The sequence below is a fragment of the Dreissena polymorpha genome, chromosome 11, assembly GCF_020536995.1.
Source record: "Dreissena polymorpha isolate Duluth1 chromosome 11, UMN_Dpol_1.0, whole genome shotgun sequence".
NCBI lineage: Eukaryota > Metazoa > Mollusca > Bivalvia > Myida > Dreissenidae > Dreissena > Dreissena polymorpha.
The window spans coordinates 10,766,223-10,783,097 of NC_068365.1; the positions used below are offsets into that span (position 1 = coordinate 10,766,223).

The window sequence follows — 16,875 nt, forward strand, 5'->3', positions numbered from 1 at the left end:
ACGACAGTTGTTTTTTTTTCATCCTCCAAGTGTTATGGCTAGTGTTGGAATGGAGTTAAAGGGGCCTTTTCACAGATTTTGGCATTTTTTAACTTTTGTAAACATTGGATCGTAAAAGCTCCAGTATAAAATCAAGAATAAAATTAAAAAAAGGAAAAGAACATTGCCCGGACCAGGTTTCGAACCAGTGACCCCTAGAGTCCTGCCGGAGTCCTGAAGTAAAAACGCTTCAGCCTACTGAGCTATTCCGCCAAGTACACATGCATGACGTGTTTTATACCTTATATAAGCAATCTTCGTAGTTTCACAAAATTTAACGACAAAAACACAACTCTCCAAATTATTCAATCGTTTCGCGTTGCAACGCTTTATAATTTTTAGGTTTTAAAATCGTCAAAAGATGCATATAATGGCTATATTAGACCATGGTAAATGTTCAGTATTACTGTTTCCTCACAAATATCATAACTAAAACGAAAATTTGCGAATCTGAAACAACTTTTTTCAATTTTGTCAATTTACCAAAGCGTGAAAAGATCCCTTTAAAGCTCAAGCTCAAAGCTGGTGCAATTCCAACGATATTTCCGGAAACAGAGGCATACAAAGCTTCAAAGAAAGCTCCTCTAAATCCCAACGACCTTGGACCAGGGAAGCACAACCGAGCGAAGTATGGCGCCTATTCTGAAAGGAACCGGTAATTATGTTTCTAATGACTAATCTATGCTTGTTTATTTTGATATTCACAGTGCTAAATAATTTTAGTCTGATTAGTCAGCATATTATTACAAATGATTTCAAGACATTTGTATAAAAAAATGCGTTGACATCTGGTTAGAAAAATAATGCACAATAGTCTCTGATGCAAGTTTATTTCAAATACTGGAGTGGTCAGGCTAATACAAAGGAGAGGAAGCTGTACTGTAGAAATGTTTGACCTATAGACTACAGTATTCTCACACATTGTTTTGTCAAACATTTGAATCCGCAAACAAATTATAAGTATTTCTTCACAATATTAACCATGCATTATATTTAAATAAATTATATTAAATCAATAACATAAAGGTGGTCTTATAAGCGCAGTGGTTGATATGTGTCCTTCTCAGCTAGGTGACCTGAGCTCAAGGCCATTTCCTGTATATTGTTGAGTTATGTCAGAGCTGTTGATGGTCAACATACAGGATGGATTAGGTTTTTCTGGATAGTGAGCTTTCCACTCAGAACACATCCGCAAAAAATGGAAATCCTTCTGTACCAAGTAGCTGGAAAATGCTGCTCATATGATAATTCCAATTTCATCCACACTTTAATTCCAATTTCATCCACACTTTAACTCTTTGCATGCTGGGAAATTTGTCGTCTGCTTAAATGTTGTCTGCTAAATTTCTAAAATTAGCATTTTCTTAGAATTTTTTCAAAGAATATTATCAAAACAGCAAACAGTTTGGATCCTGATGAGACGCCACATTCTGTGGCGTCTCATCTGGATCCAAACTGTTTGCACAGGCCTTCAAAATTCGGTTCCTGCACTGAAAGTTAAGAGTTTAAAGTCTAGTCAGTTTATAAGGAATGCTGGGGCACACATGGGTTCGATCATGTACAGCCTTATGCTCAGTATGGATATGCCTAATTATTTTACCTTTTAATATATATTTTTCAAAATTTTCTTATATTTGTATGCATGTATGAATCAATGGCTTAGTAACAAACAATTAATTAAAACACTTCTCTTATTAATAAGGAAAAATAGGTTAATCAGTGGAACAGCTTTAAAACTGACAAAAACATTCCATTTGATAAATAAATAAGACTAGCTAACTCACCAAAAATATTCAAAGTATAAAAATAATATTGGGCTTATTTTAATTACATTTCCATAAGATAAGAAAGTATGAAAGAATCAAAGTGCTGGTAAAACAATAATTATGTAAACTTTCTTATACTGATATATTGAACAAAATAAAAAAAAGTACTGTCTATTACACAGATGATTAAAAGACATTGTAAAAGTAAATTTGAATACTGTAGTATTAATAAAAATATTAAATAGTATTTACTAACACCATTCAGCATGCTGTATTCAATTATTCAGATAAAAATGTAAATTGAGAAGGGTTTTGTGCATGGACTGTAATTATTTGTACAATTTATTATTTCTTAAACAATGAACAGCTTGGCATTTCTCTGAAATAATATTCTCTAGATTCAATTAAATATAACAAAGCACATGATTGCTTTCTTAGTTTCTTAAGTTTCAAGAATGTCCATGGTTACCAGTCAAATTGACACCAGTTACCAGTGTTGTGTATTAATCCATACAGAACTGTGTCATGGAGTTTATGGCTATTTGGTTGTTGAATAGCGCCTTATCTTTGGATATATCACAAGATTATGGTAGAACACAGTATGGTTTCAAGATAAAAGATTATTCCTAGCCCAATTAAATCAACAAACAATCATAAAATGTATTACTATCAGACCAGTGCCCTTGCTTAGCTAACCAAGGGGTGCAGTTCCAAGTCCCACCCAAGGTCTCACTATACCCTACACCATGCTCTTGTGTGGATTTTATCATATGATTATAAAGGAAGTTGTATTTGTCAATAAATTAATATAAATGTTCAAACTGAAACTAGTTTTATTTATAATAGAAATTGTGTTTTCAATTAACAATCATTTTATTAGAAATATTTACTTAGTAATTGGGATCCAGACATAAGCCCACCAGGACAAAACCCCCCCAATGAAAAAATGAACATTTGGACAATTGCCCCCCAGTAGAAATGACAGATAGAATATAAGCCCCCCAGTGCTTATTTTGCATCTGGACATTTGCCCCCCAGTGCTTATTTTAGACGTGGACATTTGCCCCCCAGTGCCTAATTCTAAATGACATTACTCGATTGAGCAGATAATCATGTCCAATTATCACCACCTTTTAATCCTTTTTATTGATTAAATACAGAAGCCTTTAATTTTCATTGACAAGTATATTTTCAAAGCCACATGTCACACCTTTAACAAGCTGATAATCCTTTTGATTGATTAATTAAAAAACAATTCAAATTCTTTAAGATGTTTGTTTTACCTAAGATTATGCAATTGAAGTGAGTTTCTTGACCTTTTTTATTTCGAGTTATAATGATCCAAGTTTCTATGATTATATATTTAGGAGAGATGAAATAATACTGAATCCAATTACAGAGATATACTAGTCTAATGGAAACAACATATGATATTAGCACTGGGGGGCTAATGTCCACTTCTAAAATAAGCATTGGGGGGCAAATATCCAGATGCAAAATAAGCACTGGGGGGCTTATATCCTAACCGTCATTTCTACTGGGGGGCAATTGTCCAAATGTTCATTTTTTCATTGGGGGGGTTTTGTCCTGGGGGGCTTATGTCCTACAATCATTATCTCATTTGCATAATTTTAATATAAAAGCATGTGTTTTATTATAATTACGGCTTTGTGCACTGAAGAGCTCTTTTAAGAATTAGCACCCTTCAATTTCAAAATCCAAAAAGGAAACTGATCAGACTATCCCCACTACCACTGAAAGGCTAATGATTGCAATATATCTGTCAGGTTCTGAGAAAACTAGGCATAATGCCTGTGCGTTAAGTGTCGTCCCATATTAGCAGTCCGCACAGGCTAATTAGGGACAACACTTTCCGTCTTAACAAGATTTTCAGTAAGAAGGGACTTCCTTTAAACAAAAAATACCATTCCAGCGGAAAGTGTCATCCCTGATTAGTCTGTGCGGACTGCACAGGCTAATCTGGGACAACACTTTACGCACCTGCATTATGCCCAGTTTCTCAGAGTGCGACACATATTATTTCAAAGTTCAATAGCATAGTTTGGCTTATATTAAGTGATATAAACATTTGTGTCATTCTGTCATTATTCTGTGTGAATTTATAAAAAGTAGCATGACAATTATTTGTAGGACCCATATTCATCATGTGTGGAAGAGCCAGATGTCTGTGAAGAAATGTCTTGTGAACAGTCGCCTGTTCGGATCAGTTATCCTGAATCACATTTTGATAATGTGTATTCGCAGTCATCACAGACATCTGAGGTTCGTAATAATGTCAATTAATAATTAGTTTGTTTAACAATCTCCAAACAATGTCAATTATTAATAAGTGTGTTTAATTATTTCCAAACAGCCTGTTTTTTTATGTGATAGGAGTTACATATTTACATTGGCTTGAAAAAAAATCCTCAATTCTTGTGATATAGTTTTTATTCTTTATTTTCTGTTTCTATACATGGGGAAACTTTCTATTTTTTTATGCTCCCAAAGGGTTGCATATAGTTTTTTAACTGTCCATCAGTTCGTCCGTCTGTCAGTCCGTCCAAAAACTTTAAAATTGGTCATAACTTTAGCAATATTGAAGATAGCAACTTGATAATTGGCAAGCATGTGTATCTTACGGAGCTGCACAATTTCAGTGGTGAAAGGTCAAGGTCAAGGCTATCCTTCAAGGTCAAACGTCAAATATAAGCTTCAAAGTGGCGCAGCAGGGAGCATTGTAATTTTCTGAAAAATTCAAAATGTTCATCATTTCAGACGGTTGTATTTCGGCCAACAGAACACAAGGGATTCACTGTCAAACCACAGGGAAAGAACTCTCCTATCCTAAGTACAAGGCTGGACACCATGTGGTTAAAGCAGTTAAAGAGAATTGCACTTATGGTAATGTATTCATAATGAATTTTATTGTATATATAATAACCACAGATAGCAATATTGAATTATCTTGTTGAAGAATTTTTTTTTGCACATAAAAAAAATACATTACAGCTTACAGAAATCACCTGAACTTGTCCAATATGTTGAAACAAAATTTAGAAATTATGATTCTAAAATCTGGTGATTATTCTCAATGTAAAACAACATTAAATGTATTTGCATGTTGAACTTGTTGAGTTTTTAGAATAATCTTGATACAAGTCTCTTTTTCTGAACAGATAGTGAAATTATCTAAAATATCAAAATAAATACATGAGTTTACATGCAATCTTTTATCAAAATGTTTGGTTTCTTAACGCAATATATTTCTGTAGTACATGGTTGACGACAACAATACAAAAAACATTCATTGTTTATTATTCTCCAATAAGAAGGAACAATTTATCAATAATTATAGTTTATTTTAATATAACTTTCAGACTATGTTGATGAACTAATGGCAGAGCTGCTTAGGATGAAAGAGGAGTACAAGAGCGATGCCAATGCAAGGGCTGCCTCTGGCAACATTCTGTTTTCACCGCCACCTGTCTTCATCTGCAAACAGAATCCTGAAGTCAGAGGCTGTGCAGAACCATCGTTCGCGATTTAATTAGCGAACAGGGATGGAAATTAGTGGTTGCCCGTTTTGTTGTATAGTTATCTATTACTTTTAAAGAAAGTATTGGTTACACATGACACTACATGTACATAGTACTGGGCGCGTTGAGGCTTACGATGGGAAACCAAAAAACTATAGATGGTTGTCCATGTGGGCAACCAACTGTAAAACGTTAGTTTCCATCCCTGGCGAAGCAAAATCAAATGTATGAGTCGGACGGAAATCTCTGGCTGCCACAGCGCATGACGGAAGAGGTCGTCGATCTTTCTTGCTCTGACGGTGCCAAATCCAATGAGCCAGTCTTCTATATGCAATGTATCTGTATACTCTGAAGTTATAAATGTATAAGGATACCATTATGATAAATATTAGTATGTTTAGTAAAACAAAGGTACTTTTCAACTTGACAATTACACAAGCCATGCTGTGGCAGATTCTTACTTAAGTTTACAGTTTAACAAACTTATTCAGCTTGAATATAATAGTATATAATATATATTTTACTGAAAATATGTCAGAAATCAGATTTTGTAAGCAACTTCACATCATGTTGTAGCAGGTTGTTATTCTAGTGTACTTTTTAAAAAATTAAACAGCTTGTATTTATATTTTTATTTCAAATGTTGAAAAATAATAAGGAACTGGCATTTGTAAGAAACCAAAAATCATTGTGTAGCAAATTGATACTTCATTTTACAATTCGATAACCCAGTCATCTTGTATACATGCGTATTTTAATGTTGATTAAAATTGTTGTCTTTTTTATGTTATTTATCCACCGCCAGAGGCGGAGGGATATTGTTTTGGCGTTGTCCGTCCGTCCTGCACTTTTGTGTCCGGAGCCATATCTTGGAAGTGCTTTGGCGGATTTCATTGAAACTTGGTATGGGTATATATATGCATAAGAGGATGATGCACGCCAAATGGCATTGTACACCATCTGTTAAAAACAGAGTTATGGCCCTTTGTATCTTGAAAAAATGCTTTTTACTTTAGGCACTTTTGTGTCCGGAGCCATATCTTGGAAGTGCTTTGGCGGATTTTATTGAAACTTGGTATGAGTATATATATGCATAAGAGGATGATGCACTCCAAATGGCATTGTATACCATCTGTTAAAAACAGAGTTATGGCTCTTTGTATCTTGAAAAAATGCTTTTTACTGTATGCACTTTTGTGTCCGGAGCCATATCTTGGAAGTGCTTTGGCAGATTTCATTGAAACTTGGTACGAGTATATATCCCCCGCCAGAGGCGGAGGGATATTGTTTGGCGTTGTCCGGCTGTCCGTCCGGCTGCCCGTCTGTCTGTTACTTTTGTGTCCGGAGCCATATCTTGGAAGTGCTTTTGCGGATTTCATTGAAACTTGGTATGAGTACATATATTGATAATAGGTTAATGCACGCCAAATGGCATTGTACACCATCTGATAATAACAGAGTTATGGCCCTTTGTATCTTCAAAAAAATGCTTTTTTAGTGTCAAATATAACACTTTTGTGTCCAGAAGTATATAGGCGGGGGATATCAATTCAACGAATTTGCTTGTTTTATTATTTGTATCAAAACATATTTACAGTATGAAATACAAATGACAAGTTCACACAAAACATTGTGTTATTTAATGTCTACAGTGTATTTTCTTTACAAACAATCTGTCCTGGTTTCATAAACATTTTTAATAATTAATGACAACTTACTCATGTATTGGTTCTTCATCACCGATGGGACCATTTACATCAAGGAACTCATAAAACGAAACTTCAATGACATCTGGATGTAGACAGTTAGCTTTGAAGCCAGTGTGCTCAGTTATGCACTTTACCCCTGCCTCGTCCATCCTTTCCATCAGCTCTGGGTATTCTGTGCAGCATTTGCACTCAATCGGCACACGATATGGTGTGCAACATGAACATGCACACCTGAAAATAAAAGAAATACGTCGAATTGCAATACAAACATTCCTTCCTAATCAGAACAGGTTCAAGTATCCGTTCTAATTACAATAATTAGACCAAACAACCTAGTCATATTCAACAAGCTTGTACTGTAGAATAACAATCAAAGAATTTATATTTTTTTTGCCGACACCTGCATGTAACAAAATTATATATTTACCAATCCGTATTCCCAACACGATGGTCGTCTTGGGCATCGGCAAAATTTTCCTCGCTGTCCGAGTCAGAATCAGAAAAAATCTGATTGACTGTCACTAAATTCTGGCTCATACATATACGGTTGAACGGAAAACTCATCGTAATCGCTATCATCTTCCATTTTTCAACAATTTTTTAACTAAAGTTGCAAGATATAATACATCCGAATCCATTTATTATGCCGGCTCGTAATTGAGTCGTTATTGAGTGCCTGTTACGTCACTTCCGGTTTGAATGAAAATGGCGAGAACATCGGAATGTGTGAAAAATCGCGACTTTGTTCTATTCGTTCTCGCTAATAACACCGTATTTGAAATGAAGTGAGGAGCGAAATAGTTTAGATATGCACTAAATTCGATAAATAAAGGTGTTTTACGGGTTTTTAAAACCGCGGCAGGTGAACTTTAATGCGATTTCTCTTGCAAATATTTTATTGCATAATTATTTAAATGAACAAAACAACGGTTTCCATGCAAATTTACAACACAATTCATACACACAAGAAATCCAGAAAAAATTATAACCAATGTGTATAGTTACAGCACAAAGTGTATCATCAGCTGAATTTATAACATAAAGGGGACTACGGATTTGTATTCGCTGGCGTAATAAGAGCTTTTGGATTTCGGTTTCATCTTTTGTCGAACGGAATAGCAATGACGTAAGGGCTATTGAAGCTTCATATCGCTAATCAACATTGAAAAACAAATGTCATGTTCCGCGGAAACAATGAAGTCATTACGCTATTTGTTTTAAGAAACGTAGAACGTTGGTGAATATTTACGTACTTATATGCATACGATGCGGCTCAATAACAAAATGCAAAACTTGGTCACGTTGTCGGATTATCTAATCAAACCACAGCGTTTATGTTAAAATTATATAATAATTGTGAAAAAATATAGAAATATATTTCTTTTTCCAGTTGACGTTTGGTATTAATTACAAAGAAGGCGATGAAGTTGAAGATTCGGGAAAATCTTTTAAGTCTATCAGTTGCAATCAAGGCGATACTCGTGATCATATAACGCAAAACACCGACGTTAACAACATGGACACTTAATTCAACATTCTTTATGTCGGTAAAGATCATTATTCAAGTTATAAACAATCTAATGATGTCAAAGCAGATAATAGTCCTGTGTTGGCATGCGCCTTCTCAGAACGCACAACACGCATTACGTCAGCCAACTATAATCCTCATGCCGTGGTCAAAGATGCACCTATACAAGACGTGCATGGCACTGATAACAGAGGCGATGCAAGCACAGAAGGTATTGATAAGATATATAAAGAGGGGGCAGAACAAACAGAACGTTCGGTTGAACCTGATATGTCTACACAGGAAGATACATCATTTAACAATGAGCAACCGCGTACATTAGTTTTGTTTAGTGAATTTTATTCAGAAACTGAACTATACAATAAAGAAACGTTTGATAATATAGATCCGGAAAACTGTCTTAAGGTGCCTAAGCTATCATTTGACTCCTTAGATAAAGGACAGCAGGTGGACAGTTTAGATAATAGAGATTTAGAGCCGTTTGATGGCTTACCCATTCCGCGAACAAGGGCATGCTCCTTTGGACAATCTTCGGTATATTCAGTTAAAGAGATATCGGATGATATGTACAGGAAATATAAGACAGATATGAAACATCTGCTTCGGGGTCATGGTTTCTTTGTAACCTCTCCAGATCCGATGACTATACGCGAGGCACAGCAATTTTACAGAAGTCTTGATCTTCCCATACCAGTCGATCACGTAGAAAACATATTGCCCTACCCACCTTAGGTTACTAAAGCTGAATATTTGGCATCAGGGGAAAAAGAACCATCTATCGATTTAAATATAGTTCATTGCGTAAGTATACAATAAAAATGTTCCTATATTGACGAATCATGTAAACCACATTGTTTCATTTAAGTTTCTTGCAAGAAATATGAGTTATGATACATAACGATCTTAAATATTCATTTTAAATTATAACTGTCATTTTGGAATATATATTTAAAGTAAATTACTATTTTGGCATATTAAACTAGATGAAACACAAACATCATTGTAATGGTATAAAGACTTTGTGTATTACCAGATTCCAGAGAGTGTTCATAGTGGTAGCCGCCGGTAGATGTCGTGGACTACCTTTGTGATAGACTTTACGACGATCTTGACCGCCTTCAGGTGATAGCAGCCTGGTTAGTCCATCGTCAGCTTAAAAGTGAAAATGAGGATGCAAGTCGGAGATTTGACCGGGAACTATGCTGCAAAATGATGCACAAAATGTGCCAGTATGACAAAAAAATCTTTGTTTACAAAATATGTGATCACAGACTCAGCGTCTAATTGTGTACTAAGACTAAAAAATCTTGTTTTTGGGACTTTTTAATTGCGCATACAATAATCTCAATTACATGAAGGTTATACTATTTAGAGTTTCAACGTTTCATCATACTTGATCATGCAACACATAGTTGTTTGTTTGACCATTTGTGGTGAAGGAGTCATATATTTGTGAAGTGATTGTTGTCCTTAAAACTGATTGTTTCTGATAACAAAAAAAATTCTTTAAGGCGTCAGTATGAAACTTAAAATGGGATAACTGAATTCATTAAATAGCATTGTGTGTATTTGTTACAGTTCAATGTACAGTTTATGTGAAGCCATCAGTGCCGAATTCTTTTGAAGCCCAGAAAGTAGCTGGCATCTCTGTTGATGCTAATCGCAACATGCATGTAACTAGAATCCCCATAATATATGTTCTTTAATAATTTGTACTGAAAGGCATTGTGTTATAATAATTGGGGGTTAGGTATACTCAAAGTATAATTTATTTAGATAGAAAAGGTAAAACGATCTGAAATTCATTTAGTATTCAGAAAATATATTGTGTTAAATAAATATGTACAATGTTTGCATTTCATCCCAATACAATAAACTAAACTATAAAATAAACTACACTACTATAAAACGTAATTAAAGATTCTTGTCACTGAACAATTTGTTGCCGTTTTCCATTTATCCAGTTGAGTTCACATATTATTGGAGATCAAAGACATAATTTGCTTTCTATGATATTTTTTGATGCTCTGTCTACAAGCACAACCCACTTGTGTATGATTATTAAGTTCATCGTAAATATATATGTATATCCAATTTACAAAAATTAAACATTTCGGATACAGGGTCAATCCATATAAAACGCCTAACCGAGTCAATGGGTATGTGTTTGTAACCATGTGTAAACAGTTAACTGGCAAGTAAAAAGTGTTGAATTTTTGCAATAAGTTTATATATACAATTTACAATGTGGAAATAAACACAATTTTTGTTTCTGAAAAAGTACCCATTACGCCTCCACAACCTTACAACGAAACATATTTTAGACAGCTGGAAACATCATGGATGAACTGATGTCATTACTGTGCGAAGGCAAGCCATACTGGACTTCTCCAACGCCTTCAATTGTACCAAACTTGAAAATTCTGACAAGCATGTATTCAGATGGGAAACACAAGCCTTGATTAAGGAATTTATAACAAAATTGTCTATTGATTTGTGATTTGTTGCTATATTTCGAAGTCTTAATCTTTTTCTTTATTTTAATGCATTCTAATCGGCCGACAATTGTAATCTTGCACTTGACCAACCTTAACTCGTCTCCTCAAATCCAAAGCTCGTTTGCAAACGATTGCATCGTGTACGTTTAAATGAATAACAAATGTCGAAACTAACAACATCAGAAGTCTCCAAAATGGGTAAAAAATAAAACAATTAGGCACGTCTTTCAATCCAGTAAAAACGGTATCCTAATAGTGTTACATATATAGACGAACCCTTACTCTAAAACAACCAATATTGGTATAGACGAACCCTTACACTAAAACAACCAATATGGTGAAACCAAAATATATGAGTCCACCTTACACCTTACCTATCCAGGGGTGCAAACCTGTCCTACAATAAGCCCGTGTAAAGCTATATGTCAATTGTATATAACTGAAGGGCGGTAAATTAAAGTTATTTGCGATGAGTTTGAAGACATTTATAGATCAAGTGTGCGCTTAAAGAAATCTGGCTTATATAAGAATGCTTAGATATTATGCCTGCAAACATTGACATCTACTTTGATGATGTTTGTTGAATTATTCGAGTAAGAGGGAGAACATGGTCAAGTTTGGAAATCTTAAATTCGGTTAGGGCTTTAATTAGAGCGACCTGGTTTTTCCGATATATTATGCCCACAAACATTATCCCCAAGATACATAATTTTCCTATTTAATTTGTTGAGCTAGAGAGCGGACAAGGTTAATTCGTTTGTTATGTTCACCAGTATATACTGGGGGACATATTGTTTTCCCTGTCTGTTGGTTTGTTTGTGTGTTTGCGTCAAACTATAACATTTGCCATAACTTTTGCAATATTGCAGATAGCAACTTGATATTTGGCATGCATGTGTACGTCATGAAGCTTCACATTTTGAGTGGTCAAAGGTCGAGGTCATCCTTTCAGGTCAAAGGTCAAATATATGGGCGAAAATCGCTCATTTAATATACATTTGTGCAATATTCAACATATCAACTGGGCAACTTGCTATTTGGCATGCATGTGTACCTCATAGAGCTGCACATTTTGATTGGTGAAAGGTAATCCTTCAAGGTCAAAGGTCAAATATATGGGTCAAAATCCCTCATTTAATGTACACTTTTGCAATATTGAACAAAGCAACTTGACAACTTGCTATTTGGCATGCATGTGTATCTCATGGAGTTGCACATTTTGAGTTGCAAAAGAAAGGTAAAATAAAGAAGTCATAACTTTATTTTGTATTATTCGAAATTCATATACTAAAATAATGGACTTGTGGTCCTTCGTATTGTGTCGTTTTACGCCATGTGAGATTTCTGTGTAACATAATACACTAAAACTATGTCTGACAATCGTAATGTGTGCTTTGCCCCTCGAAACCTCGGTATAAACACCAAAATCATCAATTGTGAGTTGACAGTTACAAAGTAATGATCATTAACAGATTTCGGTGGCCATCTTAGAGGCCATTTTTGACGCCATGTTGGATGTGTGTGTAATATAATAAACTTAAACTATGTCTGATGATCTTATTGTGTTCTTGCCCCTTGAAACCTATGTATAGCCACCAAAAGAATCAAATTTGATTGGATATTTACATAGTTATGATCATTAATAGGGTTTGGCGGCCATCTTGGCGGCCATTTTAGACGCCATGTTGGAATTGTTTGTACTATTGTAAACTGAAATAATGTCTGATGATCTTTATGTGTTCTTTGCCCCTCGAACCTTAGGTATAGACACCAAATTCATCAAATTTGAGTGGATAGTTACAAAGTTATGATCATTAATAGTTTTAGTGGCCATCTTGGCGGCCATTTTGGACGATATTTTGCCAACTTCAGGACGATGGATAACAACGGGATGTTGCTTATGCGAGTAGAAGCCTTTAAGCCCTCAAAACATAATTACAATGCAATAAGTCACGGGACAAGTTCACGACTAACTGTACGCAGATCTCTGTCGGGTAGTATAATTTCCCACTCATAAACGTAAATACCGCTGCGAAACTGGTTGTTCGCAGTCGCCGCACTTGAACATTTCAGCGCAAAATACGGACAGTGGATTATCGCCCATTAATTATGTTGCGTTGTAAACTTTACTCTGATAAAAATACTTCAGTGTATAAGAGTAGCAATGTAGTCATCAGTGCTTGTGTCGCTTTTTACTTGGGAAAGTTCTCACACAAAGCCCAATCAAACCATGTCATACTTAAAGCGTCCAAGTGCTGACTATACTATTTCGGAGTAAAATCATTTGTACAACGCGAACGAGTCCCCGATAGTGTTGTGTATAAATTTCAATCTGACGAAATGAAAATGTGTCTGCAATATTTTAAACGCTTACATACATTAAGATGTTATGATGATGTGTTATCTTATGGCTCAGTATGAAACGGGGAACGCATTTGACAGATTGTTTCTCTGCAGTTTGGGGAAAAGGCTTGTAATAGAGCTTTTAATCTATTTAAGTACTATTTATATAGCAACGGATGTCGCATTGTCGCGATGCCTTCATAACCAATTGGCGCCAAAACTATGCGTCTAAACAAAAAAATTAAAAATGAATTGAAAATGTATAACGAAGCATCGCGAAACTTAAGCGAAAGGACATTAATCAATTTCATAGATAAACTTTTGACGGAAGTAGGATGGGAAAGTCTCAAGAAACGAAAATACAAACATCGACTTTGTAGAGATTGGGTCTCTTGCTGGAGCCGAAACTCAATCGCGAAAGAAATAAAAAGTGGAGGTTTATTTGTAATGGTTAACGGTTGTTGGCCCAATGTATTCAACAATTATAACATTACTAAAATATACATACACATATACAATACATGATGATAAACCGATCATTCATTGCAATATGATGAACGGCAACCGCTGTGGGCTTTTGTTACAGGTTTAAGCATACGCAAGTGTTAGTTGACTCAAAGGCTTGTTATATTATTCTTGCTGTAAACTGAAATATATCGGCAATGTATGAAGCCATATTTAGCAAGATTAAGGTGACGCTGTTAAAGCCGCGGGTTGCTAGTTAAATAATAGTAACTCATTTATGATAAACATGACGTGAATAATATATATTGTTTTATTGAACAACAATATTCTCAACAAAGCGAAAACAAAAACAAATGTATACAATATTCTCGACTCATTTGACACGTGAAAAACTAAGAGCATCAATACACACTATTGGCAGTGAGAAATGTCCAATATTTCGGTTGATTATAAATTTAAAATAGTAAAGAGGGAACGTTGAACGTAGAATGTATGTAGTTTATACTATATTTTTGTCTTTTTATTTTGGAAAAGCTAATACACTACAGCAAATACGACAAGACTATTGCAAAGAAAGAAAAATCCCCTACCTATGCAGGATCAACCATTTTCAGCAATATTTGTAGTTTATTTGTTGCCCTAGCAACCAGAATTCTTTACGTAGGAACACAATTAAATGACGTGCATAATCTCCATATTGCAATCTATCCATGTTTCAAGTTTCATAAAAATATTTGAAAAACTTTTAAAGTTATCGCAGAATCCGACATTTTCAGCAATATTTCTAGTCTATTTCTTGCCATAGCAACCAACCATAATTCGTGACGTAGGAACAAAATGAAATGACGTGCATGATCTCCATATTGCCATATAAAAAACTTTCAAATTTATCGCAGGATCCAGAAAAGTGTGACAGACTGACAAGACACACAGAGCGCAAACCATAGGTCCCTCTCCGGTTTCACCGGTAGGGGACTAATACTAAACATAGGTTTCAGTGATTACGCAATGAGGTAAATACAAAATATTAATTGTTAATATTAAAATAAATGTATGTGTTATATTTAAATGACCTAGTTGGTAAATAGAATGCTACATAAACTACAGACCACATTTTTAGACATGTTATACAGAACAAACTATTCTTTATTATAAATCTGTAAGTATATTTCAGTAAAGCTCAAAACACACTACTAGAAGCATTGTAATAATCCAACACATAGCAAACCTACAAAAACAAAAAGCAGATAAACCCTAACACGTTCCTCGAGCTGTGTCCCCTATGACCACTGGTAGCGCCACGATATAAGAAATAATTAAAATATGATTTGGTTTGTCTTAAAATATATTGATATACTATCCACGGAAACGGAAATATTGTTTAAAGCGATTGTTTACATATATTTTACAATTTCAAGAGCGATACTGTAATTTCTGAAATACACTGAGTATAATGTTGGTTCTTTATCCGTATCATTTTTAAAAAGCATTAAGGTAAAGTGCAACAAAATATAATAAGAAGTACACGACCGATTCATTAAAATAAACACTCAATGTGAAATCCTTCAACAACCAAACGTGTTACGCATGTCAGCATATGAACATAGATATCAACATACGTGTTATTGTAAGTTGTTGACATTTAATACAATAAATGAAAACAAATACAATTTTCTAAAGTGATTGATTATTTCGTTCACAACTTGTGATTTGACATTCAATAAACACACTTAAGCAATAACGTTGTAACAAAAAAGTAGTACTGTTCAGGCGAATAATATTAGCTTTTATTAATTGTAAAATAAATGGTTCACCATTTTATGCACTATACTTTGAAAAAAAATGATTTTTTCTAAAAAAAATCAAGTGAGATGTTGGCATTGACTATTTTGCTTACTTCTTTTTAATCAACAAATTCTGGAAAAGCTGAACAAATCATGTTCTTTGCTTCTATCGCTCATCACCATAGTTCAAATTATCGACTTCCGTTTTCAGACGTTGTAGTTTATTGTTTATTTTATCTATCTTCACCAGTCCCGACTGAATATCTCTATGTGTTTTTGGAAGGCCTTCCAAAAATTTTCTGTCTTTCACTATTTTCTGTTTCATTTCGTTCTCAAGTTCATCAAGAGGACCATAGCATACTTTCATGGTTTCTGTAACTTGTGCTTGTATTTCCATTCTGTTTACAACATGCTGGAATACATACTTTGCGTATTTTTCACAAACCTCTTTAATCTGGTCTTTTCTTCCATTATCTGTTCTGTACTTTTCTTCCATCACTGACATTTCACGTGACTCTTTAAATCGCTGGACAAGAAATACTGGCAGTCTTCCCAAAGCTATAAAAGGCATAGCAGGGGTAAGCAGCGCTGTCATTACAATGGACTTACCGTATACTTTCCTTACGTAGTCCGGAAGAAAGTCGGTGGTCTTCTCTTCAATTACAGTTTCTTTTCGGCCCGATAACTTAACTTGCAAAGCATTTAAAATTGATTCAAAAGCTGGTATTGCCAATGACATCTCTTTTTTTACTTGACACTCTATGTCTTTAACTAATGTCTGCAGATCCATTGCTTTTATAATTTTGTCAAACATCTGAGAACGAATATTTGCAGCAGCATCGTGCCATGTTTCATCTGTCGGTAGAGCTGATTTCTCGAAGCTGCATATTTGAAAATAAAACAATTATTAATATAATATTTATTATAATATTACCACTAGAACAATATTTCTTCAATGGCAAGTATGCTGCAGCTGTCCCTGTTATTGCTACTTTCAGAATTGTAATGATATGCAACAAAAACAACAAAAACAACAGTAAAAAAACAACAAAAACAACCAAAACGCTAACAGCAACACCTATCACTATAACTCCGACAATTTTTTTTACTACAACTACCACTACTACCATTTCTACCACCACTACTTCTACTACTACTACTACTGCTGCTGCTGCTGCTGCTTAGCGTTGCTGTAACTACTACC

At 34.6% G+C, this 16,875-nt stretch overlaps 1 protein-coding gene and 1 long non-coding RNA gene across 2 annotated transcripts in view; one reads left to right on the forward strand and one right to left on the reverse strand.

Annotated features, from left to right (window-relative positions):
- The first annotated feature begins 383 nt into the window (after positions 1–383).
- Positions 384–5,611, forward strand: LOC127850394 (uncharacterized). The gene is made up of 4 exons (XR_008035273.1): positions 384–694; positions 3,957–4,088; positions 4,584–4,709; positions 5,186–5,611. It is a non-coding gene; the product is annotated as an uncharacterized LOC127850394 (long non-coding RNA).
- Positions 5,612–7,058: 1,447 nt separating this feature from the next.
- The window catches only part of LOC127851296 (uncharacterized), a 14,351-nt gene continuing 4,534 nt past the window's right edge, over positions 7,059–16,875 (reverse strand). Inside the window, exon 3 of the mRNA XM_052384997.1 lies at positions 7,059–7,284. Coding sequence (XP_052240957.1) covers positions 7,059–7,284 — 226 coding nt within the window. The remainder of the gene's footprint in view (positions 7,285–16,875) is intronic.